We start from the raw sequence: 27,995 nt of genomic DNA, 5'->3' as shown, positions 1-27,995 counted from the left end.
CGGCCATGGCGGTGAGGGGCGGCGGGGTCGGGAGGGGGGAGCGGGGAGCGGGGAGCGGGGAGTGGGGAGTGGGGAGCGGGCGGCGGGGCCGAGCGGAGCCGTGATGTGCTGTGTTCTCCCCACAGGGCTCTCCGGAGGCGGCGGAAGAGGCGGCGGCGCAGGGCCCGCAGCCCCCGGCGCGGGGCGGGAAGCGGGCGGCCCCCGCACCCGGGGACCCTCAGCCGGCCAAGCTGAGTCGCGCCGAGCTCTACAAGCCGCCGACCAGCGAGGAGCTGAGCCAGCTGAAGGAGACGGAGGATCTGTTCCACTCCAGCCTGCTCCGCCTGCAGGTCAGCCCGCGAGGGGGGGGCCGCGCTCTGCCTGTCTGAGGGGACTCCACCGGAACCCTGGACCCGGAGTTTCCCAGGAACCGCCTGGGGAAGAGGCCCCTGAGCCCTCCTGGCCTGCTCAATCCGGGCGGCGGCCGCTGCTCTGCAGCAGCTGCGCACGGGGCGGACACAGAGGGCACAGGCTTTCCCACTGTAGTTCCTGTTAACATCCCACGCCAGGATCTGTGCTTCTTTTACGGTGTTAAAACTGAGCTTCTCCGACACAGAGCTGCGGTTCGGTAAAAGCAGGACCATTGCGTCCCTTGTTGCGATCGTCTGTTTCTTACTGGGGTGAGGAGGTTACATGGTCAGCTGTACCCAGCTGCTGTCTTTAACCGGCTTCAGGATGGGACAGGACGATGTTTTTTATGTCCTGGGAGAGGAAGCCGTCTGTGTCTGGGGGAGATCAATTGTCGACTAGATCTTAGAATCATAGAAGAGTTTGGGTTGAAGGGATCTTAAAGATCATCTTGTTCCAACACCTTGCCATGGGCAGGGACACCTTCCACTAGACCAGGTTGATCAGAGCCCCACTCAGCCTGGCTTTGAACACTTCCAGGGATGCGGCATTCACACCTTCTCTGGGCAACCTGTGCCAGGGCCTCACAGGGAAGAATTTTTTCCTAATTTTTAATCTAAACCTACTCTCTTTCAGTTTAAAGTCATTTCCCCTTGTCCTATCTCTACATGCTCTTGTAAAAAGTCTCTTTCCAGCTTTCTTGTAGCCCTCTCATCCACCAGCACTCTCAAGTCCTTCTTGGCAGGACTGCTCTTGATCTGTTCATTCCCCAGCCTGGATTGATACCAGGGATTGCCTTGACCCAGGTGCAGCACCTTGCACTTGGCCTTGAAGCACATGAGATTCCCATGGGCCCACTTGAGCTTGTCCAGTTTCCTGTGAATGGCATCCCATCCTTCAGATGGTTGTAACATTGGTGATTTCTATGAGGAACAGCTTTGATCTCCTGGCTACTTGCTGGTGTTGGTGGCAGGATCTCTAGGGCCTAGTTTGTGGTGAGAACCTGCATGGTTGTTTCGTACTGATTCTCTTGTCATACAAGAAGCCTTCCTGACAGCTGTGCCTGTGTGAATTACATCGGGTTTTTTTGCCTGGTCCTTGGTGGGATAGTTAATTGCAATCCAGCACTTCACAGAAGATGGCAGGAGCTGATCGAGCTGCCAGCTCCAGGCAGGGTTTGTGGAGAAGTTTTGGTGTGTTCCCCAGCTCACCTGCTGCCCTCTGCACCAGGATCATGGTTGGTGCTGGAGGACAAGGTAAAGGGCAGGAGCAATTCCAGTGTTGCAGCTGCCTTTGAGGGTCCCCTTTCCCACTACAGATTGAAGAGCTTCTGAAGGAGGTGACATTGAAGGAGACAAAGAAGAAGAAGATTGATACCTTCCTCCATGAAATTAACAGCCTGCTGAGCGCCCTCCCAGAGACCACAGAAACTGAAGTATGTTCCAGAGGGATGGAGGAGGTGGCAAGACCCCTGTCCTGTATGGAGCAGGCTCTGCCGTTGCTGTGCAAGCAGAGATCCTCATGGACTGTCTCCCTTTGGGGCTGAAAAAATAATACTTTGCTTTATCTTAGAGGGGAAAGGGAGAAACTGTCTATAAGCCCTGGGTGCAGTGTCCTGCAGCTGTGTGGGGAGAGGGGTCTCGGTCCCTGTGCATCTGCTCTTGGTTGTGCTTAGAGCATTCCATGTGTCCCGTCTGTTCCCAGCTCACCGACCAGGCCTGGCTTTCCAAGGATGTGAAGGTCCCGTTCCTGCAGGTGCCATTCAGTGTGAAGGGGAGGTTTCACTTTGTGCCCCCAGCCGAGCTGAAGGTGGTGGGCAGTTACCTGCTGGGCACCTGCGTTAAGCCGGAGATCAATGTGGATGTGGCAGTGATCATGCCCCGGGTGAGTCTGGCTGTGCCAGCTCCTGAATGGCCTGGAGCCTGGCTGGGCCCTGTCCCCTCCTGTCCTCCATGACCCCTGCCCTGCCCTCTCCATTCCTCAGTGAGGTTACAGCATCTGGATGTGCAGTGTGGTGACTTCCACGAGGAGCTGGGGGGTGCAGTCTGACCACTTGTTCTTTCGGGGCCTGTGGGGCCAGGGAGAGGTATGGGTGGTGTGGTGCCTCAGGCTGAACTGGGCTCTGCAGGCAGGTGAGGTGGGATTGCCCCATCCTTCTCTTCCCAGGAAATATTCCAGGACAAAGATAATCTGAATCAACGCTACCACCGGAAGAGAGCTCTGTACCTGTCCCACATCGCCCAGCATTTCTCCAAGGAGAAGCTCTTTGGCAGTGTGAAGTTTGCCTACATGAACAGCAACCATCTGAAACCCATCCTGCTCGTCAGGCCTCAAGGTAGCACTTGAGCTTTGCTCTCGTGGGGGGTGTGAGTTGGGTACTGGTGTTGGGTGGAGGGTGGTAGTCTCATGCCACATAAGAGGCCCTGTGGAGGGGGATCACTCTGGGGCTGCTGTCATGATTGGTGATAGATTTTGGATGGTTCCCAATTGTTTTCTCCCTTCACCCAGCGCCTGGACCTCAAGGTCTTCTTCCCCTGCCAGTCCCTCTGCATCTTGGCTGGGCTGCCCAGCTTTGCTGGCTGGCCCACCCTGTGGGTACTTCAAGGAGTAAAAAAAGTAGATCCTGCAAAACACATGTCTATGTCTAGCTCTGTCCTTTCTTCCCCATCCCTGCTCCCCACCATCCTCCCGCCTTCCCCAGGGACCTGTGTGCAGCCTGGCTCTTCCCTGATGGGATGATATGGGATGTTTCCACAGCCCCCAGGAGACAGTGAGTTAGGGTGTGGGACAGATGTGGCGTGGGGAGACCAGGGCAGGCAGGAGAATGCTGGAATACCAAGCTGGCCAGTGGGGAGGAAGATAGGATTTGGACAGAAGCAGTGTGACCTCAGGGTTATTGGCCCTGGGATGTGGTCACTCTCTGCTCGGAGATGATTTCCGCTGCTGCGGAAGGAGCTTTTTACTTGCCCCAGGCTGGGGGTGCTCAGTGTGTTCTCAAGTTAGTCTCTGACATCTCTTCCTCCTGCTAACCTACCCTCCGGTGCTTACAGGCAAGGATGAGAAGATGGTCACTGTCCGACTCCATGCCTGTCCTGATGCGGGTCTCTTCAAACCCAGCCGCTTCCATCCCAGCAAGAACAACGTCCGCACCGCCTGGTTCATGGAGCAGAGCACCCCCAAAGAAGGTAGGGCCCGGCGCTGGGGGAGAATGGGGCTGTTTGCCTCAGGCAGAGACTGCACCCGGTGCCTACAGGTGGGTTCACCGCAGCCCTTGTGTGCGAGCAGGAGGTTCGTGATTGTGTCCAACGTGCTGTCATCTCCCCATACAGGAGCCCCCGAGCCCCCGACCCCCCACTACAACAACTCCATCCTCTGTGACACAGTGATGCTCTCCCACCTGCAGTTCTTGTCTAATGCAGCCACTGACTTCCCAGGCATGAAGGATGGCCTGGCCCTCCTCAAAGTTTGGCTCAACCAGCGGCAGCTCAGCAAGGTATGTCCTGTACCAAGGTGGGCTCTGCTTACTTGGCTAACTTGCCATTGCCCTGCTCTTCTTCCTAGGGTGAAAAGGTGGTGGTTTGGTCCTGATGGATGGGGTGGTGGGCTTGTGGCTCTGCTTTGAGCTGTGTTAGGTTTCATAGAGCTCCATCCTAACCTGTGGGTTGCATTGAGTTTGTGGTACCAGACAATCGTGCTTCTTTGAGATCTGTGGAATAATACAATGGGGTTTTAGATTGTGGGGTTTTTTTGTAATTCATCCCATTTCCCAAGAACTTTGAGGTGTTGCCTTCCTGTAAGGGGATCCATATTTTCATTGTACAGTGCTTTGCCTCAATGTCTTCCTGGCAGGGCTGGGGCTTAGGGCCTATTCCGCTGGTGATGACAGAGGCCAGAAGCTGTGATGTAGGTGGCCTCTGGGCTCTCTCATGGTGCCTTGTTGAGCTCTTGTTGACTCAGTCTTCTGTTTTCACAGGGCCTGGGGTGCTTCAGTGGCTTCTTGGTCTCCATGCTGGTTGCCTACCTGCTGATAAAACGCAAGATCGTCAAGATGATGAGTGGGTACCAGGTGTTGAGGAGCACTCTGCAATTCCTGGGTGAGTTTCCAGGGGGCCTCTCTGAGCAAGGAAAGCCTGGTGTCAGCAGAGTCTCTGCACAAAGCCTGAACACAGTGGGGGAAGAGGCAATTGTGGCTTTTCTCTCTCTAATGCTGAGACCCTGCGGGTGGGATGGACAGGACGGAATAAGTCAGCAGGTTGGGGCGGGATGGTACAGTTTGCAGAGGGGTGGGTAGGTCCCATCACAAGGCGGATTCTGGCATTGCATTGTAGCACTGTTAATGTTCTGAGACCATGGAAGTACTGGCACATAACTGTGCCACTGTCACCAGTGGGGGAGATGTGGGTGGTGGTGTGACTTGTTCCTTCCTGTCTGCCCACAGCCACCACTGACTTGAGTGTGACAGGGATCAGTCTAGCAAAGGATGCGGATCCCTCCCTGGTAAGTGACCCTCTGTGGAGGGTCTCCTGCCTGTGCCTGACTGTACTGCCAGTGCTCTTTGGGCAGGGACATGCCTGTCACAGGGATGTCAGGCAGCAGCAGTGTTGGGGTGTCTTGGTGTCTGTGCTGTGCTGTACCACTAAGGACCATTTTGCTCTTCTAGCCTGCCCTGGATGACTTCCACCAGGCATTTGAAGTGGTCTTTGTGGATCCCTCTGGGCTGGTGAACCTCTGTGCTGATATGACTGCCAGCAAATACCACCAGGTACTGAGCGGGTTGTGGTGGCACCCTGAGATGCTGTCTTAGGAGTGAGCTGAAGCAGGCAGAGAGTGGTTAGATGTCCTGGAGGAGGACAGAGGACCTGAGGAGGGGATTCAGTGTTGCTTTTGAAGCTTTTAACATCTCCAGCTCTGAAGCTTGGAAGTGAATTTTAAGACTTAGATGTAGTGCTGCCTTATCTGTCTTGCTTGAATGATGGAGGAAAGTTGTTTTCCTCTTTGTGGGCGCCTTTGGGTGAAGCCAAGCAGCTGTTTAGCGGATGTAACTTTTTTGGAGGAGGAAAAACCACCTTGATGTCAGGGGTATCAGGAAAGGACTGTCTGGTCAGCAGGGAGAGCTCTTGGTCACTTGGCTTCATGCTGAGGACAGAGGCTGTCTGGGATCAGGGTGTGCTGGTGACCATGGAACCAGGGTGGCCATGGTTGATGGAGGAGCAATGGTGATCACTGCTGGAGGGATTTGCTTCACTTTTCCTTTCCCCTTCATACTCTTGCACTGTCTTGTCTCCTTGCTTAGGTCCAGTTTGAAGCCAAGTGCTCCATGGAAATTTTGGATGACCGGATGGTGGATGGCTTTCAGGCACTGCTCATGACTCCAAAGCCCATGGTCAGAGCCTTTGACCACATCTTCCAGTGAGTCTTGCTGTGCTGGTGAGGTGATGCTGAGAGACCCTGTTCAGAGAGGAGTGGGCTGTTTCTGGCTTTGGACTGGGTTAGGTTTGAACCTACCTGGTGGGAGGTGGCCCTGCTAATCTCTGAGATAGACACTGGTGCCTCTTGCACTTGGCTGTTCTGCTTTTACTGTCTAGATAGCCTCCCAGGAAGGGGGGCAGTGCTTTAGCCTTTGGGAATGTTGACTGTCCCAAGGACCAGCATCACCTGTGGTGCATCCTGAGATGCTAAAGGGCATTCTTTTAGCCCCCATCCTGGGCCAGGACCCTCAGCTCCCCACTTTATCTATCTTCTAACATGTCTCTCTGTCTCAGAAAGGATGTGGTGACAGAGGTAGGTGACCAGCTTCTCCACTTCTTTGTAGCCTGAAGCATGTGTCCAAGCTGCAGGGTACCTGCAAGAAGATGCAGCTGCTGAATGAGCTGATGGATCGGGGTGGGAACTACGTGGCTGCGGCCCTGCCCTTCATTGTTTCGCTGATGTCACGTGGTCTGTCCAATAGAGCACTGCTTGTGGCTCACTCCTTGCCCCAGATCCCTGAGGTAATTCAGCTTGGCAGTGACATTGCATCCTTTGCAACACATGGAGTCTTGTGTGTCTCTTGTGGCAGCCCAGGGAGGGGATCCTCGTGCACTGGGGAAGGAGACAGGCCTGTACCTTTTGCGGGGAATACAGGACCTGGGGCTCTGCACCAGGGTGTGGGGTGCAGCTGGATGGCTTGATCTGGGCAAAATTCCTAGCCCAATAATGTGGCAGGGTGAAAACAACTTTTTTTTATATCAGGGAGACCTGTTAGGCTTTCCCTGTCTGTGCTTGTCCAGGTGCCTGGGAGCATGTAGCAGGAGGTTCATCTGACAACCCAATATCCTGGTACCTGCTGGTCCAGCAACCTCATCTCTCCTGCTTCATGTTCCCCATTTTCCCACAGTGGTCAATTGATGCTGAGCCCCCAAAACACAAGGATGTTGGGTCCCTGACATTTGGGCTCCTGTTTGTTCCCGAGTTTGCTGTCAGCACGCTGGAGAAGGGACCACAGGCTGATCACCCCGAGGTGAGGGGAGCCGTGCTTGTGCCAGACTGGGTGGAGTAGAGCTGGTGCTGTACTGTTGCACGTGGCTGCGGGGCTGGTTGATGGTCATGGGAGTGACTTGTGTCCTTGGCCTGGCTTGGTCAATGTCTCCCCGCAGGCCCAGGAGTTCCGGACCTTCTGGGGAGAGAAGTCAGAGCTGCGGCGGTTCCAGGATGGCAGCATCTGTGAGGCTGTGGTGTGGGAGGCCAGCACTGCCTGCCAGAAACGCCTCATTCCTGAGCAGATCGTCAAGCACCTGCTGAAGCTGTAAGTTGCACTGAGCAGCAGCTGAGGCCAGGGGACCTGCAGCTCTGGGGGGGTCACTGCTGCTCTCCTGGCTTGTGTCATGTCCCTGGTACCCCCATTGTCAGCTTCGTGCTGTGGGGGATGTTGTGGGTAATTTTGGCTTTGTGAAACCTGGAAGTTGTTTCAGTTGTCCTGATGCTGGGAGCTGCTTCCCAGGAGCAGGTGGGGTGGACAGGCATTACCTCTGCTTGAAGGTCACGCTAAAGGCAAGGAGGCTGCATGGTCCTACCCTTACATGCAAGTGGGATGACGGAACACTGGTTGTCAGAGCTGGAAGAGAAGCTGGCTGAACCTTGCAGGACATTTCATGAAATCCTCTGAGCCTTTCTAGTGGTTCACAAAGTTGGGTCTTCCTATGGCATTGGAAAGCCTCCCTGTAGTTTATAACATCAGCCAAAAATGAGACCCTCTTGCAGAGAATGAAGGGGTGTGCCTCTTTGTCCTGACTTGAGGATGGGTCTTGTGAGGAAAGGCTGCAGGTTGATGGCTTTGGCTTTGAATCCTGTGAAGCCGCACAAGTTGCTGGGCCGCTTTGGGTGGATAACTTGGGCATGGGAGGAACGCACAGAGATTGGGCTTCTCACCAGGACCTTCCTTTATAAAGGGATTTCTCATCCTCGGACTGACCCATGCCTGTGTAGCATACAGTGTCAGGATGAATAGGTTGACGTCGTAGCTCTAATGCTCTGTTGTCTTGTTCCACATAGCCATGCGGACATTCCCGAATCCTCTATCTGCTACGCAGGAGCCCTGCTGGAATCTGTGATCAGGACTGGGCAAAAGGTATGGTTGCTCCCCCAAGTGGGGCTGGGGCTTTCTCCAGGAAGGGCAGTAAGGGGGAGGCTGTAGGGAGGTCATTTTGGGGGCCCCCAGGGCAGCTGGGTGGTTCCCAAGAGAATGTAACCAGCCTAAGGAAAATTCCTGCCTGTGGCTGCTTTGGTTAGGAGCATGGTGCTCTCCTTGGATCTGCTAAGTCTTTCATGGCAGCTGAGATACAGTTGGTGAAATCCTCTTGCTTTGGCATCCCCCACACCTCATTTTTCCCTGCAAGCTTCCCACTGTCCTACCTTCTGCTTGTTTGCCCTCTGTCCACATGTCTGAGGATATATCGCTGTCCCACAGTGCTCTTCTGGCTGCACCTTTAAGGTCCTATATCCTTCAGGACATGGGCCAGGCAACTCTGTGCCTTCATCCCTTAGGTCCAGGTGGGAAACCCAGGAAAAGGATCCTTTCTGTCAAGGAGCAAAGTGTTAGATCATGCTGCAGCTGAATGTGCAGCTGAAACAAAGAAGCTTCACTTTCAGACAGAAAAGATGCATTTTGGAGGCTGGGAAATGCCCCTCTCCCAACTTCTGTTCACCAGGTTGTAAAATTAAAGCCTGGAGATGAGCCATGAACACTTTGACACCACTTAGTTGGTGTCACTTTTATAAAACAAGCTCTTTATCTTGTCGTTGGATGGAGAAAGAAATTGTTTCCTTTCCCATTTTTAAGATCAAAGGGGAGCAAGTTTTGTGGAAAGAATCTGCTGTGCCAGGGACCAGTTGTGGTCTGGGCAGAGTGGCGTGTCAGATTTGGGATGAGATGCTGGTTTTCACAGCCTATTGTGTGATGAGGTGGGGAGATCCATGTGTTGCAAGTCCCTTCCAGCAGATGAAGGAAATCCCTTGAAGCCCTGCACAGGCAGGAGGGGATTTGTTGTTCGTGGCACACCCTGCAGAGGGTGCTGCTGCTCTGCTGGAGAGCCCAGGCTGCACCTGAGCTGGTGCTTTGGTGTCAGTGATGTCTCCTCCCTGTGCAGGCCCCTCTGGTGTGCTTTGGGGAGATGGAAGCAGCAAGAGCAGCAGCAATTTTCCTTTCAGCGCTTCTCATCTGCCCTCCCCAGGGCATCCTGTGATGCTCTGGATATTTTCTCTCTTTGCTTTTGCCATGCTTCAGAGCTTCACCTTGGGTAAGGATGTAGTGGGTGCAGTTTTCTGTTAACTGCTGCGTCTGTTGGCACCGTGGTAACTGGTGGGGAGACAGTAGCAGAGCTCTCACCTTGCCAGTATGTGATCTCTTTATTCCCAGATCATTCTTGGTGTCTCCTTTCCTAAGGTGATTGCTGGCAGTACAGCTCTTGGTGCTGCCTTAGTGTCTTGCAAAAGAAATAGTTTTGCTTGCCACTGGAAACACAGCCTCTAGGATGCCTGTGGCTGCTGGGGGAACCACAGGCACCCTTGCTCTTGTTTTCCCTCTCTCTCTTACCTCCTGATTTTGCTGAGTGCCCTCAGCAGCCGCTGCTCCCTGGGGTGGCAGTGCTGGCTCCTCAGAGTGTGGCTGCGATGCCGCTCCTTCCCACGAGGGAGATGAGGTGGGTGGGAGTGAGAGCAGTGGGTGCAGAGGCTCCCTGTGTGTCCACAGGCATCAGGGATGGGCGAGGAGGCCATGGTCAGTGTCGTCTGCTCCTACGACGACCTGAGCCGCAAGCTCTGGAACCTGAAGGAGCTGCCGCTGACGGTGACGGCTGTGCAGGGTGTCCACCCAGCCCTCCGGTACACGGATGTGAGTGTCCTGGGCCGTGGCTGGGCGTGGGGGTCTGCAGGGAGTGGGGGGTGTGCCCTGGGGTGGGGGAGGACCCACAGAATTAGTCACTCTCTGGTTTTGTGGCTCCTGAGAGCTCCTGGGGCAATGCGGTGCCTCTTCTTTGCTGTTCCGCCCATTGGGCCAGCTGTGCACAGCTGACTAAAGCCTCTGTGCTGGAGGGCTTTGCTGGGGTGGGAGGTTGGAGTGAGGGGATGCACGCTGCCCTGAGGTTTCTGCTCCCTGTTCTCAGTTGCTGGGTGGCTGTTCTCTTTCAGGTCTTCCCTCCCATTCCCATGAAGCCGATTTATTCCTTCCATAACCTAATCAGAATCAAGCACTTGCTGCTTCCTTCGACAGAGAAGCCCTGCCCAGCCTACATAACCCCTTTGAAGAGTAAGTGGGGAGAGATGTGAGTGGGAGATGACTTGGTGGGGGGGAGTGGAGGCAAGCAGCAATACTGGCTCTGTTATTGCTGCAATGGAGTGCTGCAGGCAGGAGCAAAGTCCTGGCTTCTGCTCTCCTGCTGTAATCCCTAGTTCTGGACATCCCTATTCAACACCTGATTTCTGTGTGGGACTCACTGACCTCCTGCTATCCCTTTGCCCCCAGTCATCTGCCACATGGAAGGCAGTGGCCAGTGGCCACAGGACAAGGAAGCCATTAAGCGTATCAAGGCAGCTTTCCACCTCCAGCTGGCTGAGCTCCTCTGGCAGCAGCACCAGTTCCTTTGCAGACCTGCAGCCACCCACACTGATGTGTACAAGGTAGGGGGCAACCGGGACCTTCCCCAGACCTGATATTACCGAGGAAGCAGGTGGGGGGGCTGTGGCAGTGGTCCCACTGGACAAAACCAGGATTTGGATGGTGGACCTAGGAAAGAGTGTGTTGAGATGGCACTGATGTCAGGATGCTGCTGTTGTATCCCTGAGGGGCAGCATAACACATAGCAGCCTGCTTATGCTACCACCAAGCCTGACTTCACCTTGTGTCCCATCTCAGGATGGCTACGTTTTCCGTCTCCAAGTAGCCTACCACCGGGAGCCCCTGATCCTGAAGGAAGTGGTCACCCCGGAAGGGTTGTTGAAGTACCAGGACACAGAGGAGTCTCGTCAGCTGGAGTGGGAGACGTTGCATTTGCCCTATCTAACCAGCTCTCTGCATGGGTAGGTGAGGCAGAAGGTGCCTGAGGGGTCAGGATGTGGGATGGGGCTGGAGGCCATCGTGGAGGTGCCCTTGGATGCTGGAGGGTGTTGGTGGGTAGAGGAGCTGTGGGAAGCGGCCCTTAGCCCACTTTGTGGGAGGCTCTTTGGGAGGGTGAAGGGATGAATGTGGGTGTGAGTGGCACCAGTTGTCACCCTGAGGTCATTGGTGCAGGGAGACAAGTATTGAAGAGCAGCATGGTTAGACAGGAGCACGAGGCAGCATTTTCCCTTTGTTCCCGTCAATGCCTGGAGAAAGTGCCCTGTGCTTATGATGCTGTGTACATGTTCCTGGCATATTTTTACCCCTCACTTCTTCCTTGCCGAATGCCAAAGGGTCCTGGGGTGTGTGGGTTGAGCAGTGGCCTCTCTCCCTCCTTGCAGGCTCCAGCAGCAGCACCCTGTCTATGGCAGCACCTCCCGGCTGGCCAAGCGCTGGGTCAGTGCCCAGCTCCTGAGTGACAACATCTCTGAGGAGTGTGTGGACCTTCTCGTGGCGTTTCTCTTCCTCCACCCAGCCCCTTTCACACCACCCAGGTGAGGATGAGGAACCCAGGCTGGCATGATGGGGATTTAGTGCCTTTTTCCTTACCTGAGATGGGAGAAGGATGGGATGCTGCCACAGCAGGAGGTGTTGGGAGGGTTCACATCAGGGAGCATGAGGCCCCTGTGCTGCCAAAACGCCGTCCCAAGCCCTGTTGGGAATGGCTGCCAGAGGAGATGGAGATGCTTGGCATTGCAGGACTGTGGCTTCCCCTGCCCTTTGGACTGTGGAAAAAGGGGGGAAGCAGGAAGGGATGGGAGTGAGTGTCCTTGTGTCCTCTTGGTGCTGGTGCCACAACTGCAGGGTGTCTTGTGCCTTCTGGAGGACTGGTGAGGCCTCTCGTTCTGGGGGTGATGGCAGGGGAAGCAGGGTGGGGGCTGAGTTGTGGCTACCAGCATGTTGGGGCTCCCGAGTTCCCCAGGAAGGATGTTATGGTGGCGCTGGTGGCTCCAGCCTCCCTTCCTCCTGGAGAAGACTTCCAAGGGAAGGACGAGGGGTCAGCTACTGAAAGCTCAGTGGAGCAGTGTGTTGGTAAATAAGCTAATTGCTTGCTGGCCCCTGGCAGATAGATGTTAGGGGGTCCAGAGGAAGTGAAATGAAGTTAAAGGAAATGTTTTTGTTCTGTACGGAGTCAAAAGGTTATTCTGCCCTGCACTCCAGGTCCAGTTTCCTTTCCCAAAGTAGCAGGAGTAACAGTCTGATGCCTAGAATGCTTTCCTGTCTCCTAAAATAGCAGGAGCCCCATCTTCCCAGCTGCCTGGCTTCATGCACGTGTTGTGTTGTTGGGGGAAGGCACAGTGGGAACTTGGCTGGTGTTCAGACCTGCACCAGAGATGGGAGCAGCCCTTTCTCCACCTCCTTCTTGTTCCAGACTCAGGAGTCTGGATGGGGAGGGCATCAGGAGATGGGGCAACCTGGAGGCAGTGTTTTACTTTCTGCTTGTTTGTTTTCCTTGGGGAGAGAGGAACAATGCGGAAAGGCTTTCCCTGGGGATTTGGAGAAGGGAAAGTGTCTCAAACTTGTCCTGGACTTCTCTTTCCCACCATAGACATCACTTCTTGGGCTGCATATGGGCTAGGCATTCAGTACCCCCAAGCACAGCCGTTCTTGCTACCAGGAGAGCAAATGCCAGTGTTGAACTGTTTTGTTTTGCCTGCAGCTCTCCCCAGGTGGGGTTCCTGCGCTTCCTCAACTTGCTGGCAACCTTTGACTGGAAAAACAACCCTCTGATTGTCAACATAAACACTGGCCTAACAGGTGAGCAGGCAAGAGGTAGGAGAGCTGCAACATGAGGGTCTTGAGCCCTCCTTAGTCAGTGCCTGGCTCCAGGGATCTTGGATACAGGGAGGCATCACAGCTTCTTCTGCGGGCAAGGAGATTTTCCACTCTTACTCCTGTCCTGTCATGCTCAACTTGGCTACAGGCTGGGTTTGGTTGTGGTGTGGGGTTTCTTTTTCCCTTGCCTGCCTTTGAAGAAGTGGGTCTCAGTGATGATGCTCTTTTGCTTCTGGTCTTATTGAAATCTGTGGCAAGCCTGGGTGCTTTTGGATGTCGTGTTGTCTTTGAAGCCCTGTTTTCCTGCCCTCATGTGTTTTGTCTGTTGATCATCTTTTGGATACATGCCATTTTTCCCCAGGAGCCAGCAGAGACCATGAGATTTTCTTGGCTCTGCATAGTTATGGGGTGGGGGAGATAGCTACACACGGCTTTTAAAGCTGATTTATAAAAAAAGGTAAGGCTGCTTGGGAAAGATTTGGGTTTTGAAAACTGATACTTTCCAAAGCACTCTCCAGCTTTTTTTTCAGTGAACTAAAGAACTATTTTTTCCTCTGCTTGAGGGGAAATAAAAACCAAAAGATAGAACCCTTGGAGTTTGGGTACAAACTCTGTCATTAGCTTACAACATGAGTTGCCAGCCTGTGTCAGTCCCAGTACCTGCCATGTCTGAGTGCACCAGCGTGGGTTTAGAGCTCAGATCCATCTAGAGCTGCCTCCTGGCTCCAGAACTTCCCACAGGCAGGTGCCAAGGGAAATGTGAGAGTGGAGCAAGCCCGAGGTGAAGGAGCTCTGGTTGCACATGGACTGTGGGATCAGAGGGTGGGAGAGGATAAAGCCTGTTGTACTGCCCTTCTCTGGGCTGCAGTAGATGGGCAAGGAAACCGGAGGGCTGTGGATGGGGCAGAGCATCTCACCCCCCTGCCTGCCCTCTCCAGACACTGACTGCACAGAGATCAAGAACAAGTTTGTGGCTGCTCGCTCTCGCCTCCCTGTCATGTTCATCGCCACCCCCAAGGACCAGTGGAGCTCCATGTGGACCCAGGACCGACCCTCGGCGCAGGTGAGTGGGGCCCTTTGTCCAGCCCTGTGGGCAGTTCCCTGCTCCTGGTGCTGGAGCCAGCTCTGGCAGCCCTGTGAGTGGGCAGAGCCCCTGCTACATCCAGGACTGCCGAGTTTCACCCTCTGGCTTTCTTCCCTCCCCAGATCCTGCAGCGCCTTGTCGTGCTCGCCTCGGAGTCTCTCCGTGCCCTGGAGGAGCAGCTCATGGACCCACTCAACAGCCAGGATGTGAAGGTAATCCCCTGGGGCACAAGCACAAGGGTTTCTGGGCTCTGGCAAAGCATCCTGGTCTTTGGTGGTGATCACTGGGATGTGTAGGGAGGATTCAGGCTGTGGCTGTGCGGTTGCCCTGGGATGAAAAGCCTCAAGGATGGGAGGATGGAGCCTGGTGCCCTGCTTTGCCACCCTGCTTCTGGGGGACCCAGCTCTGCATAGCAACTTGGGGTGACTAGGACACAATTATTTTGTATTCTCTGGTTTTCTTGGGACATGAGCAAACCCACGATGTTCCTGTGCCAGATCAGTCGTGTTCATGGCCGGATCGAATGGTTCCTGTGGAAGACTCTTGGTGTAGTTGGCAAATCTGGCTTGTGTGCTTGAGTCCAGCCAGGCTCAGGGTGTTGGAGGTTTTGGCAGGACACCAACAGGCACTTCAGGAAGATGTTATTTTGGTTTGAGTGGAGGAGCAAGGCCATAAGTAGTTTAACCCTTTTCAGTTTCTCAGTGATTTTATTTTTTAAGTGTGTTGAAACATCCATTACTGAAATGGACCTGAGAGATGTAGACATATTTATTTGCCCTTTCAAAGGAGATACATGTGTTTTGAAGGGTAACTTGTTGGTGTACCAATTAGTGACCCAGGCAATTGAAGCTCAAAGAACTAAAAAAGCCAAACAGTGGTTAAATATGACATTAGGAAAAAAACAAACCAAAATCAAAAAACAGCACATACAGTGGATTTTTTTCTGCTTATGCAATATAAAAAGGATTTACTGACACTACTTTCAGTTCTGCTGCATTTTCCACTGAAAGTATTAAGTGTGACTCTACTTCAGGCAGTAGGAGTGTATTACAGGGCTATGAAGGAATGAGATGTGTCCAGTGTGCTGCAGTCACAATGCCGACCCAAAACTGAAAATCAAGAGGTGCACTGTGAGCTTGGAATGGTGAGCTTCTGAAATGAGCTGTCACCTGTCCATAGCAGCCTTCCAACACCTTGACTTGGCCTCCTTGGGCCTCCTCCTGTCTCCCTTCCTCTTGGCTGCTGCTGTGGAAACTGTTCCCATTCCCAGGCTATCCATCTGGTCCATGCCAGTGTCCTCCCATGCCTGTGATGTTCCTTAGGGATAAACATAAGATGTTGTTTCCAGAGCTAGTAATCTATTTGTAAGCAAAGCTTGGGAGAGGGAGGAGAGAAAAGCCTTTCTAGTTTTGGAATTGATTCCTTTACCCGTGTACTTAAGAGGATGCTCCAAGTTGGCTTCCTGTCTTTGCTTTTGGGTCAGATGGGGACGTGCCCACTCTCATGCAGATGCAGACATGGGTTTATGAGCTGTTTCTTTGCTCCCAGGGGACAATGCAGTAAGCCATGGACTTTGTCACCTGGGTGGGAAAGGGGGACTGTGTGGACTAGACCTGAGAGTCAGTGCTGGTCACTGATATTCTTCATGTGTGTTCTCCCCAGCCTGGCTTTAAACCAGCTCTGAGCAGTGGGTTTTCTGCCAGTGCCAAGTTGAGCAGTGTCCCACGCCTCTGTTCATGTCTCTGTATCATTTGTTCCACAACAGTGTACACATAGTTTTAAGTTTTTTCCATTTTAATACAGCTGTATCCACAGCTAGATCCTGCCTGTCCAAATATTTATGTGTCTGGGATTGCTCCCCTCCATTAATGGGGCTTGCTCTCACCCTCTGTCTGCTTGATGAAAGATGCTGCTGCCCTCTGGGGCAAATGGTGTTGGACAGATGGGACCATCCCTTTATTACACAGCTCCTCATGTCCCCTGGGTGTTGTTTGGCTCCTGTTGGCTTCTTGACTCCCCTCCTCATTCTGCGACTCTGCCATGTGCAGCGGAGTTACCTGTTTCAGCTCACCTGTCTGTCCCTCTCTCAGCTGCCCAACACAGTGCCATGTCCTCAGGTGGGCTTCCTGGGGTCTCTGGCAAACTTCTAACATTAATCTCACAGAAGTTATGTCTTTGGTTTACTGCTTTCTAAGGAGAAGGGCATAAAATGCAGGCAAGGACTTGGGAAACCTCTCTCATCTCTCCTGCTCACCTGTGTCCTACATTGAGTGGCACTGTTCGTTTCTCCTTGCAGATGGTCTTCCGCCCTCCTTTGGACTTCTACGATGTCCTAATTCACCTGAATCCAAAACAGATTCCTCGGCATCTGGAGAACGTGGACCGGCCACCAAAATCCTTTTCCCGTGGTGTGGTGAAGAACAGCACTGCCGTGAATATCCTCTTTCCTGTGGTGGATTATGACCCTGTGCAGTGCTACCTCCGGGAGCTGAGAGTAAGCAGGGCCAGTGGGGGAGGCACAGGTGGTACCTGCCTGGGGGAAGCTGCCTTCTGGCGTTCAGCTTGCCTGCCGCTGCAGGACGTGGTTGGTGACACCTTCAGGTATTTTGTGTGGGATGGTCATGGCTTCCTCAGCGGAAGACCTGTTGAATGCACCACCCTTTCCATGGAAATGGGAGTGCTCCTGTTGTGAGAGTGAGCTCAGATACAAAGCACCCGGAACTTTTGCTGAAGAATATTGTATTTCAGCACAAAGATATCTTTGTGCAGCCATCTGTCTCCAGTCAGTTAATTGACTTTTCATAGCTTCTTGCACCAACTGGTGTGCATGATGGGCAGTAGCCCACATATTTTCTGGGGAAATGTGCAGGTAGCCATGACGTGATACCAGTAGGCTTCCTGCTGTTAGGCCAGCGGATGTGCAGCATCTGCAGCTTTGGCCCTTCCCAGCTTCAGATGTAGTAAACGTTAGTGTGCAGAGAGGTGGGGCTCTTATCAAAGCCTGCATTGATTTTTAAGTGCTATCATCCCTTACTCACAGAAGTCTGTGGGCAGTGTCAGAACTGTCAGTGTAGGAATCATAGGCTGGCTTTGGCAGGAAAGGTGCTGTGGAGGTCTCTGGCCCTGTTCCCCACTCAGGGCAGAGCCAGCTTTCACAGGCTGCACTGAACCCAGTCCTGTTGAATGACCACTGTCTCCAGGGATAGAGATTTCCCACCTCCCTGTCCCAGTGCTTGGCCACCATTGTGAATGTTGCCTGAATTGAAACTCCAGTTTTGGGCTGCAAGATTCTGGGCTCTTTCAGTTCAAGCTCCCCTTTCACCTTAACCAGGTAAGCTTAGGAGGTGGGCAAGGAAAGCTTGCAAGGGTGTCTTTGAAGGTTTCCTCATGCTGGGCACAGCCCTGTTACCTCCCAAACTCGGTGCCAGCTGCACTGCATGATAACCTGTGCCCACAGGAATCTGCTGTGGCTTCAGTAGAGCTGCCAGGTCTAGCAAGGTGCAACCTCAGTCCTCCTGTCACCCACAGCAGGTTTGGACAGTCTTGGATGGTGAGGAAGTGAGAGACAGGGATGCATGAAAGACCTCTTGAAATTGAGAAAGACCTCAGAATTGTCCTACAATGTCCCTGCAAGTAGCACTGCTGCTTTGGCTGGAAGGACATTGGGGTGAGGAGATGTCCAGTGCTCTCCTGCTTTTGAGAAGGAAGGTGGACCTGGAGGTCCTGCAGACAGTTTGTAGAGAGCACTGGGGGATTTCTTGGGGTCCGGGATATGGCAGAAGGAGGCGGAGAAGCATCCTGCACAAGAGATTTAAAAGGGAGCGGGAAGCAGATTTGGAACTGTTTGCTATTTCACTTTCTTTCCTGGTGTCTTGATCTGAGGAGTCAATACATCAAGACCAGCCTCCCTCTTTTATTCCATAAACGATGAGGGTTTGACCTTCTACCATGAAACCTCAGCCAAGGGGTGTAGATGTGGGTAGGAAATGCAGTTTCTTAAGCCTGAAATCCTTCTCCACATGGTACTGGAAGTGGGTTCTAGAGCAGAACAGAGCCTTTCAATAGCTGCCAAGGTGCTGGTGATGCCTGTATACGTGGGGCTGGAGCCTCTGTGTCTCTGAAGGGGTCAGGGCTAAGCAATCGTTATGGGAACTTGGCAGAAGGATGACTGCCTGGTTGAAGGAAATCACAGCTGGAGGCTGTTGGGAGAGCAGGCCCTTTGAGGAGACTGTTAACTGCTTGCATCAGGTCTGGCTGTAGATGAGGCAGTCAATTAGGAAACTCATAGGGGTGTGTTGAAGTTTATAGGATGGTTTTATGCTTCTAGACAAGTTGGTGTCAGTAAATGGCTCTGGAACTGAAAGGTATAGAAGAGACTTCCCTGGAAAGCAGCTTTCATTATCCTGTAGGCAGTTATGACTTACTTGGTCCAGTCAATAGTGACTGAATTTTTACTGCCTGTTTTTTCTAATACAGGTAATAATCAATGTGGAATAGAGTTTGACTGGGTTAGAAATTACAGCTGGTCCTAAATCCAATATGCCAACATCCAATGAAGAAACAAGGATATGAGCAAAGATCATATTGCCTTGTTAGAAGCAATGTTTATTCATTTGGTGTCTCTTGTTCTTTGAGCTGAGGGTGCTTAGGAGGGAACAGAGCAGAAACTGGTCACAGCTTTCTCTCAGGAGTGAGCTATGGGGTAGAGAGCCCGAAATCTGCCCCAGCATCCCTGTCTGGGGGGATTTTCCATGTCTTGAAGGCTCTTAGATAGATATGGCTTTGTTCCCTTGTGGCCATCATATTGGAGGTATCTTGCAATACCAGTTCCCTTGTAATTCACAGCATCCAGATCAGCGGTGGGCGGACCTGAAGGGGCTGATGAATATCTATTTTTCCAGGCGAACAGGTGTTTCTTCTCCTGGAATAATCACAGAGGTGGTGCTGCATGTGCTGTCAGATAACTCGGCCACATCCACTTGGGCTGGAAAGCCTCGAAAGCTGGTTTTGCACTGCAGGGCTACCAACAAGCTGGTGATGTCAGTAGAAGCTGCTCTGTCCATCAAAAATCATCTGGCTTTGTGTCTCAGTGTACTGATGTTGTTCCTTAAAGGCAAGACCTTTTCATCGACTTTGGCTCTGCTTGGTAGCCTCTCCATTCCTCGAGTATTTCTCCTTCCCTGGCTTTTGCTGCTCCTCCTTGTCCTGCAGGCTGGGATCCCTGGGGATGATCCAAACGCAGCAAGAAGTTGGTGCCAAAAAGGAGTGTGGTGACAGCAGTGAATCCTTGAGAGATTTTGGATGAGAAGGCAGTTGGACGCAGCACTGACTGGCTTTGACTCAGAATAATTTGCTCTCTCTTAAATAGCACAAACCACAGAACTGAGCAACAGGGCTGTAGCCATGGCTGACTGTGCAGCCCTGGTGGGTTTACAGCAATGAAGGGAGACATCTGTCACACAGATGCTGTGGGATTTTGTGTTCTGTGAGGAAACATTGCCCTTTACTGAGCTTTCCACATGAAATAGGGATTAAATGCCTTAGCATGCTGATTGAGTTGAGAGGGGCAGGGAATAGCTTCTTCCCCAGCGTCCTTAGACCAGTAACCAGGAGATCCACTTCTCTCCTGTCCAGCCTGTTTGTCCCTGTTCTTCTCAAGTCAAAGGAGTTAGCAAGGCAGGAATGCTCTGGAGCTGAAGGACTGCTGCATGCCTTCTCCAAGGAGCCTAATCAGAGGAGAAAATAAAGGAGAGTAGGTGTTGAGTCCTGACTGCTTTAATTTTTCCTGCTCCAAGGAGATGTGCTGCAGGAACTGGCCTGATTGAGTTGCTCTGGTGCCTGGGAGGCTCGGGGTAGAGATGAAAGGCTGGCTGTGGGATTCAGGCAGCAAATTCTTCAGTTCCAGGACAGATCTGATAGAAAAGGCCTGTTCTGTGAGTCTGTCCAGATAAGAAGGCTTTGCAGACAGACGCTCTTGAGGGAAAGCAGGTGCCAGACATCCCACAGAGAGGGCCTCCCTGGAGCTTCAGCCCATCACCAGCCTCCTGCCACTTACAGTCCAGAGCACTTGGTCAAACAACTCTGGGTTGGTTCCTGGTGGGGATTCCCCAGCAAGGCTAAGTTAAGTGTCTCAAATGTGGCTCCCATTGAATCTCCATCATGACTGCTCGTCTGTGTCATGGTTTTTGAGCTGCAGAATCCCCAGATATTTGCTGGGAACGTGGTGTGGAAGGCTTGGCCAGTGCAGCTTTTGCTCCAGAGTGGCTTGGGTGTCCTCTGGACTCAAGAGACACCCCAGAGGACACAGGACTTGTGGATATGCTTGCCATGCCTGTCTGCATCCATTCAGGAGCTCACAAAACCCAAAGGCTCTGGTCACCTCTCAGAGCTGTTTGCTCATGGTGGGGAAAATGGGATGAAGCTGCCTGTGCCATGTCCATCTGTGTGTGTTATGGCTGTTAACAGACCTCACATTTCTTACTGGGTCTTTGGTCTCACCAGGTCACTGATGTGATGGGCTGTGGTTCACTGAGATTTAGGTTTCTTGGGCTGCATATGCCTGAGGAAGAGTTTGTGGCAGCGGAGCTGCCCATCTTGTATATGTGAGATCTTTTCTGAGTGAATGAGCAGGAAAATATTTCCTGCTTTACTGTAAACATCCTTCCCTTTAGAGCAATGTTTTGCATTTCTTTCACCTTCAGACAAGACCTATCAGGAAGACTTACAGCCCTTTCCTTTCTTCCTCCCATGGTGTAGGAATGTGTATCTTGCTACTGCATGTTAGGAAGGAATTAATGATTCTCTGTCTCTTACAATATGTAAGCTGTGGTTATGGGATGTAGCTGGAACTGGTGAAATCTTTTCAGGGCAATCTGCTTCCTTCCTCTTTTGACTGGCAGGGCTGACTCCTCCTGTGGCGACTCCAGACTGGCAGAGATGAACTGAAAAGACTCTGTGGGCTCTCACAGTAGGGGGGAAACCTTCCTGTGTGGATTTGTGACCCTGGAGGGGCAGAGGTGGCAGGAAATCACCTGCTCTTAGAGCTGTAGAGCAACTGTGTGACCCTTAGCATAGTGCCCAGGGTTGACAGTGCTCCCTGCTCTGTTGGGGTGTGGTGGAAGGTTCTGTCTGTGTCACATAAGGTTGAACGTCAGGGCAGGTCGCTGTAGGATGACAAAGACCTGAAAGTTTTAACCACAAATGTAGTTGTTTGCTGGAAATAAGTATTTTTAATAGGGTTTTTTTACTGGTAGATTCCTTGCTAAGAGCACTTGAAATGCTCTGAGCACTGAACAAATGTTGATTGATGTATTTGCTATCTGAGCTGCTGTCGAACCAGGAAAAGCTACTGTAGGACACATTATGAGTGCAGAGACCTCCCTAAAAGGCTCTACAGGAGCTGTGATGCAATGAGCCTGATCTGTTGGTAGAAGCAGTGAAAAAATGAGTGGATGAATGGTAAGATAAAAAAAACCCCAAACTACCCCTATACAACAATGTAGGTAGTTAACTAGTGATGAGCACTTAGCTTATTGCAAAATCCACAATTCAGATGGAGCTGCTTAATCTGGTAATCCCATTTTAGAGCAGGGTATTGTTCTACTCACTACTTTTCTCCATCCTTTTCATTCCTACAACAAAGATGGTTCCTTACAGAGCTTGATCTAATCTTCTTTCAGATGCCATATACCCCTTTCCTGGACAATGAGGCTCCTCCAAATTGAAGCCCTGAGCTTGCAGGTCCCTGATGTCTCTGTGAGATGGGAACCAGTAGTTGTTGCTGATGGCAAGAGGGTTTTCCCTGGGCATTGAAAGCTGAATTGCAACCAAAGATACAGCAGCTTGAGAAGGGAGCAAGGGTTCAAACGCACTCATTGCCTTTTCTCCGTTTTTTTGAAACTTTCCCTTGAAGAAGGTGTTTGCAGGCTCAGACAAGCCCAGTGGCACTGGGCATGGAACATGGGATGTGGAAAGTGGAGTGAACTGTTTGCTCCCCAAGCCTCTGTATGAACAGAAGTGCAGTGACTAATTCACCAGACCCTTTTAATGTTGCAATTTCCCAAGAGCTGAGTGTTCATCTCCACAGCTCGGTGGGCTGGCTCGGGGCACTATGACATGGATGATGCTGGGAGCAGCACAAGTGCTGGGATTTTGAATGAGGTGCCATCCTTTTCACATCTGCCCTCTGCTCCCAGGCATCTGGGAAAAAACGGTGCTGGGTGTCAGGCCAAACAGTGGTTTTACTGGGAAATGATCTGAGCCTGGAAGGCTTTCTTTCCTGCAAATGCTCCTGGCTTCTGTCCAGCAAGATGTGTCTTGTAAAAAAATACCTTTCTTGTAAGGAGCACCGTGTGGCATTTGAGACCTCGCCCTGCAGAGTTGCTGGGCCTTTTCAGGTTCTCACATGCTCTGCTCCCCTTTGGTTCAGGAAGTTGCACACTGGCGGTCAGCGTGCCTGAAGCTTTATTGCCCTTCCTTGGGCCTTCCCTGCCTCCTGCTGCTTGCCCTTTGGCTAAACGAGGAGTCTTCCTTGTTGACTGGGCTCTGAGCTAAACCTGTGCTCTCAGCCTAGAAATGCCAAGGTGGGTTGCCTCTTTCTCAATGTATTTTTAGACAGTGGTTTTTCTAGCCAGTTTGGTGAAATAATGCCTTGACCAGCCTTGCCCCTGTGAAGAACCCATGGAATGAGATGAGCTGGCAGTTCTCAGGATCTTTCCAGCTTGATGACCTAATTGTGTTGCCCTCTGTTCGTGAGGGCAGCAGCAGTCCAAACTCAAATCTGTCTCTGAAGGTTGCAGGCACCACCACTGCTCCTTGCTCATCAGGACTGTATTCTTAAAGTGTCACCTCACTCTTTAGGATCACTGGTAACACCAACCCAGTCCGCCTTTTTTTCCTGCTGCAGTCCTGGTATGTCCATAGAAGACCTCTTCCAAGCTTGCCTTTGGTGTTGATTTTTTTTTTCATGCACATCCTCATGAAAACCTCAGGATACAGTGAAGCCAGCAAGACTTCTCTTTGTAAAAGCAGGGAAACCAAGGGAATGGAGGAGGAACCAGTGTCATTGTCAGGGAGCAGCTGCTTGGCTGTCTGGCTCAGCTGCACTCAAGGTCCATATCTCTAGGTATCAACATGTTGAGTGATGAGCTGTAGGGCCAGACTTTTGGGTTTGAAAAGTTGCTTGCATGCAGCGTTGTTTCCTTTTGGTGTGATGCTCTTCTGCCTCCTTGCAGCTCTGGGAATCCAGCTTGTGTGGACTTCAGGGAAGGCAGACTTGGCTTTAGTCATCTCTTTGTGTGAGATCTCTTTTTGATCTCTGCTGCCCAACACCACCAAAGGAGATGCTTACTGACACCACTGCTGAAACACTGGGGCAAGGAGGACAGATTCCTGCAGTGCCTCCATTGAACTTTTCGTCTCTTTGCACCTCCCAGAACTATGTTACTTAAAATTTCTACTGTTATGTTTCCTTTTCGGATGCTGTGTGCTGCCAGCTCATGGGGGGTTTATCTGGGAGAAGAAGGAGTTTTGGTACTTTGGTTGCAGACTGCAGAACTCAAGGTGAAAGGTCCTTGCCTGGGGTCTGTCTTTGCTGCCATGTAGTGGAATGTATTCTGGCAGGATTGCCTGCTGGCAGGGCCTCCCTCTTTCTGTCTGATGCACTGTGAAATCTTGGACATAGTTGTTGGACACCAGGAGGGCTCGGTACTGCCAAGTCAAGCTGATGGAAGACCATGGTGAGGGACATCCAGTGGGATATCACTAAGGGCGCCACTGTCCTAAAGCTGAATGCTGATTTCTGGGTGCTCTTGCTGGCCTGTGGGAGGTGTGGTGGATCAGGTTTCTGTCCTCTGAGACAGCAAGAGGCAGTGGTGAGATCTGCATGCAAAATTTGGAGGTAGTGAACTGTATCCATCAGGACTGGGGGAAAAGAGGCAGCAGGAGGCACCTAGGACTTGTCCATGGGCTGCCAGTTTCTTTCCTTGTTGGGAATCCACTGAAAGAGTTTCAGTTTTGGTCCTGGCTTGTGTGGAACTACTGTGTCTTCCTATGTAAGGAGACTGAATCAGGGATGGGCTCTGACTCTGGGATGTCTGGCACAACCTGTGCTTGTTTTCTACCCAGGATGCCTTCAGCGATCTTGCCATGTTCTTCTATGACAAGCATGGTGGAGAAGTGATTGCAGTTTTGTGGAAACCTTTGAGCTTTCAGCCTCAGCCTTTTAAGGTGAGTTTTTTTGCTCTACTTTAAGCTTCATATTACCTTTATGCCCTGAAAGTTTTAAAGGCTTTTTTTTTTTTTCTGCATTGTAATTGCTTTGTCCAAGTCTCATCAGCCCCAAAGCCCTTTGAGAAATGGAGCTCACAGTTCTGTCCCTTCTTAGAATGGGTGAAACCAAGACAGGGCTGTGTCCACAGTGCCCTCAGTCATCAGCAGATCTGAGAAGGGGACATGGACAAGCCCCAGCACCACAGTCATGGGTCAGAATGGAGCTCTCTGTCCTGGGTGCTGTTTCCTGCTCCCTTCCTGGAAGATGGGTGATGCATCATTTGCCAAAGACGTTTGGTGTGTGCAGTAGGCTCTCCCATTCTCGTGGCTTTGGGCATCTTACCCAGAAATACCCCACCCACAAGAAGCTGGGCTGGAATGGCAAGCCTAGGTCCCTACTGCTCAAAGTCTATCGATGCACACAACTGTTTTCCAGCTACACTGTGTGGGTTGGCAAACTCTAGAGGGTGGCTAAGCCAGATGTGAGGCGTGCTGGAGTGATTCATGCTGCTTTCTATGAAGGAAAGACGCAAAGAAACCGGTTACTCATGGCTCAGAGTTGGCAGCCCAGGCTCCTCTGCTGTCAATCTGTGGGTGATTTATCTCCCCTCTCTTCACGGCCAGAGGGCATTGGCCATTGAGCCAGGCTGCTGTTGTGAAACTTAGTTATTCACAGTGGTGAAACAGAGGAGATGCTTGCACTGAGCTGAGTGTGGCTTAATTAAACCATGAGGGTTTTGCTTCTCCCTCTGGTGGACCCAAAGATCTCTTTCCACTCAGTCTTGACACCCACCAAAGAGCAAAGCAGAGCCCAGGCAACTCTTACTCAGCGTTATGCTGTGGCCCCTTTTGCACACCCCGTGTGCTCTGCTTACACAGGCTCTGCCATGCATCTGCACACTCTTCCCATCTCCTCCATGCCCCTGGCGATTACTTTGGTTCCTCAGTCCATGCAGTCTTTGGACTGTGACTCCAGGGTAAGCCCTAAAAAGGGATGGAAGGGTCACTCTTGCACTTTGGTAGTTCTAATAATGAGCACTGATGGTGTTGGGAAGTGAAACTTGGGGAATTGGGTGCAGTGGACTAGCAGGGTTTGGATGTGACAAGGCAAGAGAGGAATTCTCTTATTTGGGGCTGGCAGAGGTTGCAAAGCAACTCTGAGCAGGTGCTCCCATTTCTGCAATATTTATGTGTGTCCCACAGGTCTCCAACATGAAAGGAAGGAAGGTGACAACCGTGAACAACGAGCTGGTCTGTGTTCCCAACGTGGAAGCAATTCTGGAGGACTTTGAGGTTTTGGGAGAAGGCCTGGTCAAAAGTGTGGAAGCTCGTACAGAGAAATGGACTATCTAAGACCACTGAGAGGTGTCAGAATGGCCTGTTCTGAAGCAGTTTGTTCACTCTGGGACTGTTCCTTTTCGTAAATCAGTCCTGGACAAGGCTTTTAGCTTTCTAAATCCCAGAACTGTTTTAACTGTATTTATCTTTATATGCCTTGTTCACAAAAAGCAGTGGGACCTGTTATTGTTTTCAAGAATATAAATACCTTTTTATTTTGAAGAAGATATGAAGATGGGATAAAGTTTTTGAAAGTGTCCCTGTTTCATTGTAGGAATCTAAGCTATGTTCACATGAAAATGTCAAGGTCTGAAAATATGGCTGAGGTGTGCAGTGGGAAGGCAGTTTCCTAGTTTGGTAGGAAATTTACTGCAGATGCTGTTATTGTAGTGGTTAGCAAAACCAAAGAAACACAGTTGTTCCATAATGACCAGGTTATTCCTTTCTACTGAGCCACAGTGAGAAATTCTAATTAAAACGCTTTTTCTTTACTGTGATGGTGTTCGAACATCAGCACAGGTTCCCCAGGGAGGTGGTAGAGTCTCTGTACTTGGAGATACTCAAAACCCAACTGGACATGGTCCTGGGCAGCCTCCTCTAGGTGACCCTACGGTGAGCAGAGATGTTGGGTTATATCTCTCATGTGAAATGATCACTGGGACTTCTGATGAGGGAAGAGAGCAAATGGACTTTCCCCATCCCCTCCTCTGGTGAAGGCAGCACAGGTGTTCCAACAGCAAAGTGCAGGTGAATCAGATGTGGAGTAAAGAAAACAGACTTCATGACAGCAGATACTGCAGACACCAAAAACAGATCAGGCTTGGAAAAGCAGGGGGATGTACAGGTAGCCTGATAGCTAGGCCATTGTTGTTTGGTAAGGGGCGTTTCGGATGAGATGTTAAACGTGTCGCCTCAAGACCTACTGGCCTCTTCAGCTGTTGGCAGAGGGTCCAATGCTTTGTGGAGGAGATTTGCAACTTGTTTTTCAGATGTTTTCTCTGAAGCGTTTGAAAGTGGGCTGTGGCAGAGATGGGGCCCTGGGCTGGTGCTATCTACTTAGTGCCCATTGATTGGTGTTTGGAGGCACAGTGTGTCCTACGGGGCACAGACATGTGTGCAGCCTCCCTGGTTTTGGGATATATTTGCTATATTAAAATTACAAGGAACATTTTCCCCTCTTCCCTGTGCTTGTGGCTGAGGCAGGCTGCAGACAAAATCCATTGCCCATCCTTTGCTTGCAAGAGCTTTATGAGTACACCTAAACTGAAAACATCAAAAGCTCTTAGTGGGCAAAACAGATCTCAAACCTGAGAATAAAGTAGCACATTCTGCTTCTGCTGTGACCCCTGCAGCCTAGGAACCTGTTGACAGGTCCATTAGCAAATGATGCAGGCAGTGATTTCGACAGGTTTCAGAAGCAGCTAATTAGGGATTAATTTTTAATCTTCTCTTTGTTCTGCTTTATCATTCTCTAGATGTTGGAATTGCCCAGTCAGCCTTCAGCAATGGCTGTAATTTTCCTCAGTAGTTGGATCATTCTTGCTTCTCGTGTCCATTTGCCTTCACTCTGAACATGCAGTTTGACATTTGGATTCTGTGAATTTGCCAACACAACTGTTGGACAACATTTTGAGTTGCTGCACTGGTTCCTTGTGCCAGAGGTTTGCCTGTTCCCTCCATGTCCCATCCTGCCCTTGCTTTTCCCCCTGCCTTATGTTTTGGTCCAGAACATTCTCTTCACTGATGTGTCTGCTTTTCCCTAGGGCAGAGGCATGTGCTCGAGCTTGCATTAGCTCACAAGGGAGCTGATCTCCAGCCTTCTGCCTCACCAGGCAGGCTGGAAGGTCCTTTCCCCAGTGCTGTCATGGGATGCTTGGATCCCCTCACTGGCTTATTCTCTGCCTGGGAATATTTATAGAGAGACAGTCTCTGCTGTAATCCCCTTTGCCCTGTCCTCCCCACCCCAGCTCCCACAGTGGGGTCTGTGAAGGTTGTGCTTTGTAGGCATAGCCCTGCAGCACCTCTGCTTTAATCTGCTTCTTTTACACTGTTGGATGTTGCATTGCTACTCTTTTTCCTTTTTGCCTTTAAAAAGACATAAAACTTCTCCTCCAACCTTGGGTAAAATATCTCCGTGTGCAGTGTGCAGCAAAGGGCTAGGAAATGCCCAATAAATATCCATGCCCAATAAACTGACGATAAATAAACTCGTAACCAAACCCTCATGCAAGCACCAACCTGCTCGTGTTTCACAAGGGAACGCTACTGCTCAGCAACCAGATGTGAGCCCAATTTTGATGACAAATACTGGTATCTCAGCAAAAACCTTGTAATGAATTTACCTAAGACTGGCAAAATTACAGCACTTAGAGGGGATACATCTGTCAGCAAAAGTCACCCAAGTAACACATTATTGCAGCTGTGCTTTCAATGCTTGTATTGCCAAAGCCATGGCTGATCCACAGTCTCCTGGCTCCTCTTTCAGAAGAAGGATAATTCCTCATTGCCCTA

The 27,995-nt window shown here is 51.4% G+C and overlaps 1 protein-coding gene across 1 annotated transcript; it reads left to right on the top strand.

The window, feature by feature from the left end:
• Positions 1 to 5: 5 nt before the first annotated feature.
• NOL6 (nucleolar protein 6) lies at positions 6 to 27,613 on the top strand. The gene is made up of 26 exons (XM_027671080.1): positions 6 to 11; positions 126 to 329; positions 1,706 to 1,822; positions 2,092 to 2,271; positions 2,554 to 2,722; positions 3,438 to 3,572; positions 3,717 to 3,880; positions 4,361 to 4,481; positions 4,826 to 4,884; positions 5,048 to 5,149; positions 5,681 to 5,796; positions 6,200 to 6,377; positions 6,764 to 6,886; positions 7,023 to 7,171; positions 7,918 to 7,993; positions 9,614 to 9,754; positions 10,051 to 10,168; positions 10,385 to 10,539; positions 10,775 to 10,938; positions 11,359 to 11,511; positions 12,678 to 12,775; positions 13,732 to 13,856; positions 14,000 to 14,089; positions 16,174 to 16,371; positions 24,003 to 24,104; positions 25,350 to 27,613. The coding sequence occupies exons 1-26, from the start codon at positions 6 to 8 to the stop codon at positions 25,497 to 25,499; spliced, it is 3,393 nt and encodes a 1,130-aa protein (XP_027526881.1). The 3' UTR covers positions 25,500 to 27,613.
• The last annotated feature ends 382 nt before the right edge of the window (positions 27,614 to 27,995 follow it).

This window comes from Neopelma chrysocephalum, unplaced genomic scaffold, assembly GCF_003984885.1.
Source record: "Neopelma chrysocephalum unplaced genomic scaffold, ASM398488v2 Primary Assembly neopelma1_97027, whole genome shotgun sequence".
NCBI classification, from domain to species: Eukaryota; Metazoa; Chordata; class Aves; order Passeriformes; family Pipridae; genus Neopelma; species Neopelma chrysocephalum.
This window is presented reverse-complemented; position numbering and strand designations above follow the sequence as displayed.

What these genes read in the sequence shown, in the direction of transcription:
- NOL6 (XM_027671080.1), top strand. An exon ending in CCAGCCTGCTCCGCCTGCAG is followed by an intron (nt 330 to 1,705) that starts GTCAGCCCGCGA and finishes TTCCCACTACAG; the next exon opens with ATTGAAGAGCTTCTGAAGGA. An exon ending in CCTGCTCGTCAGGCCTCAAG is followed by an intron (nt 2,723 to 3,437) that starts GTAGCACTTGAG and finishes CGGTGCTTACAG; the next exon opens with GCAAGGATGAGAAGATGGTC.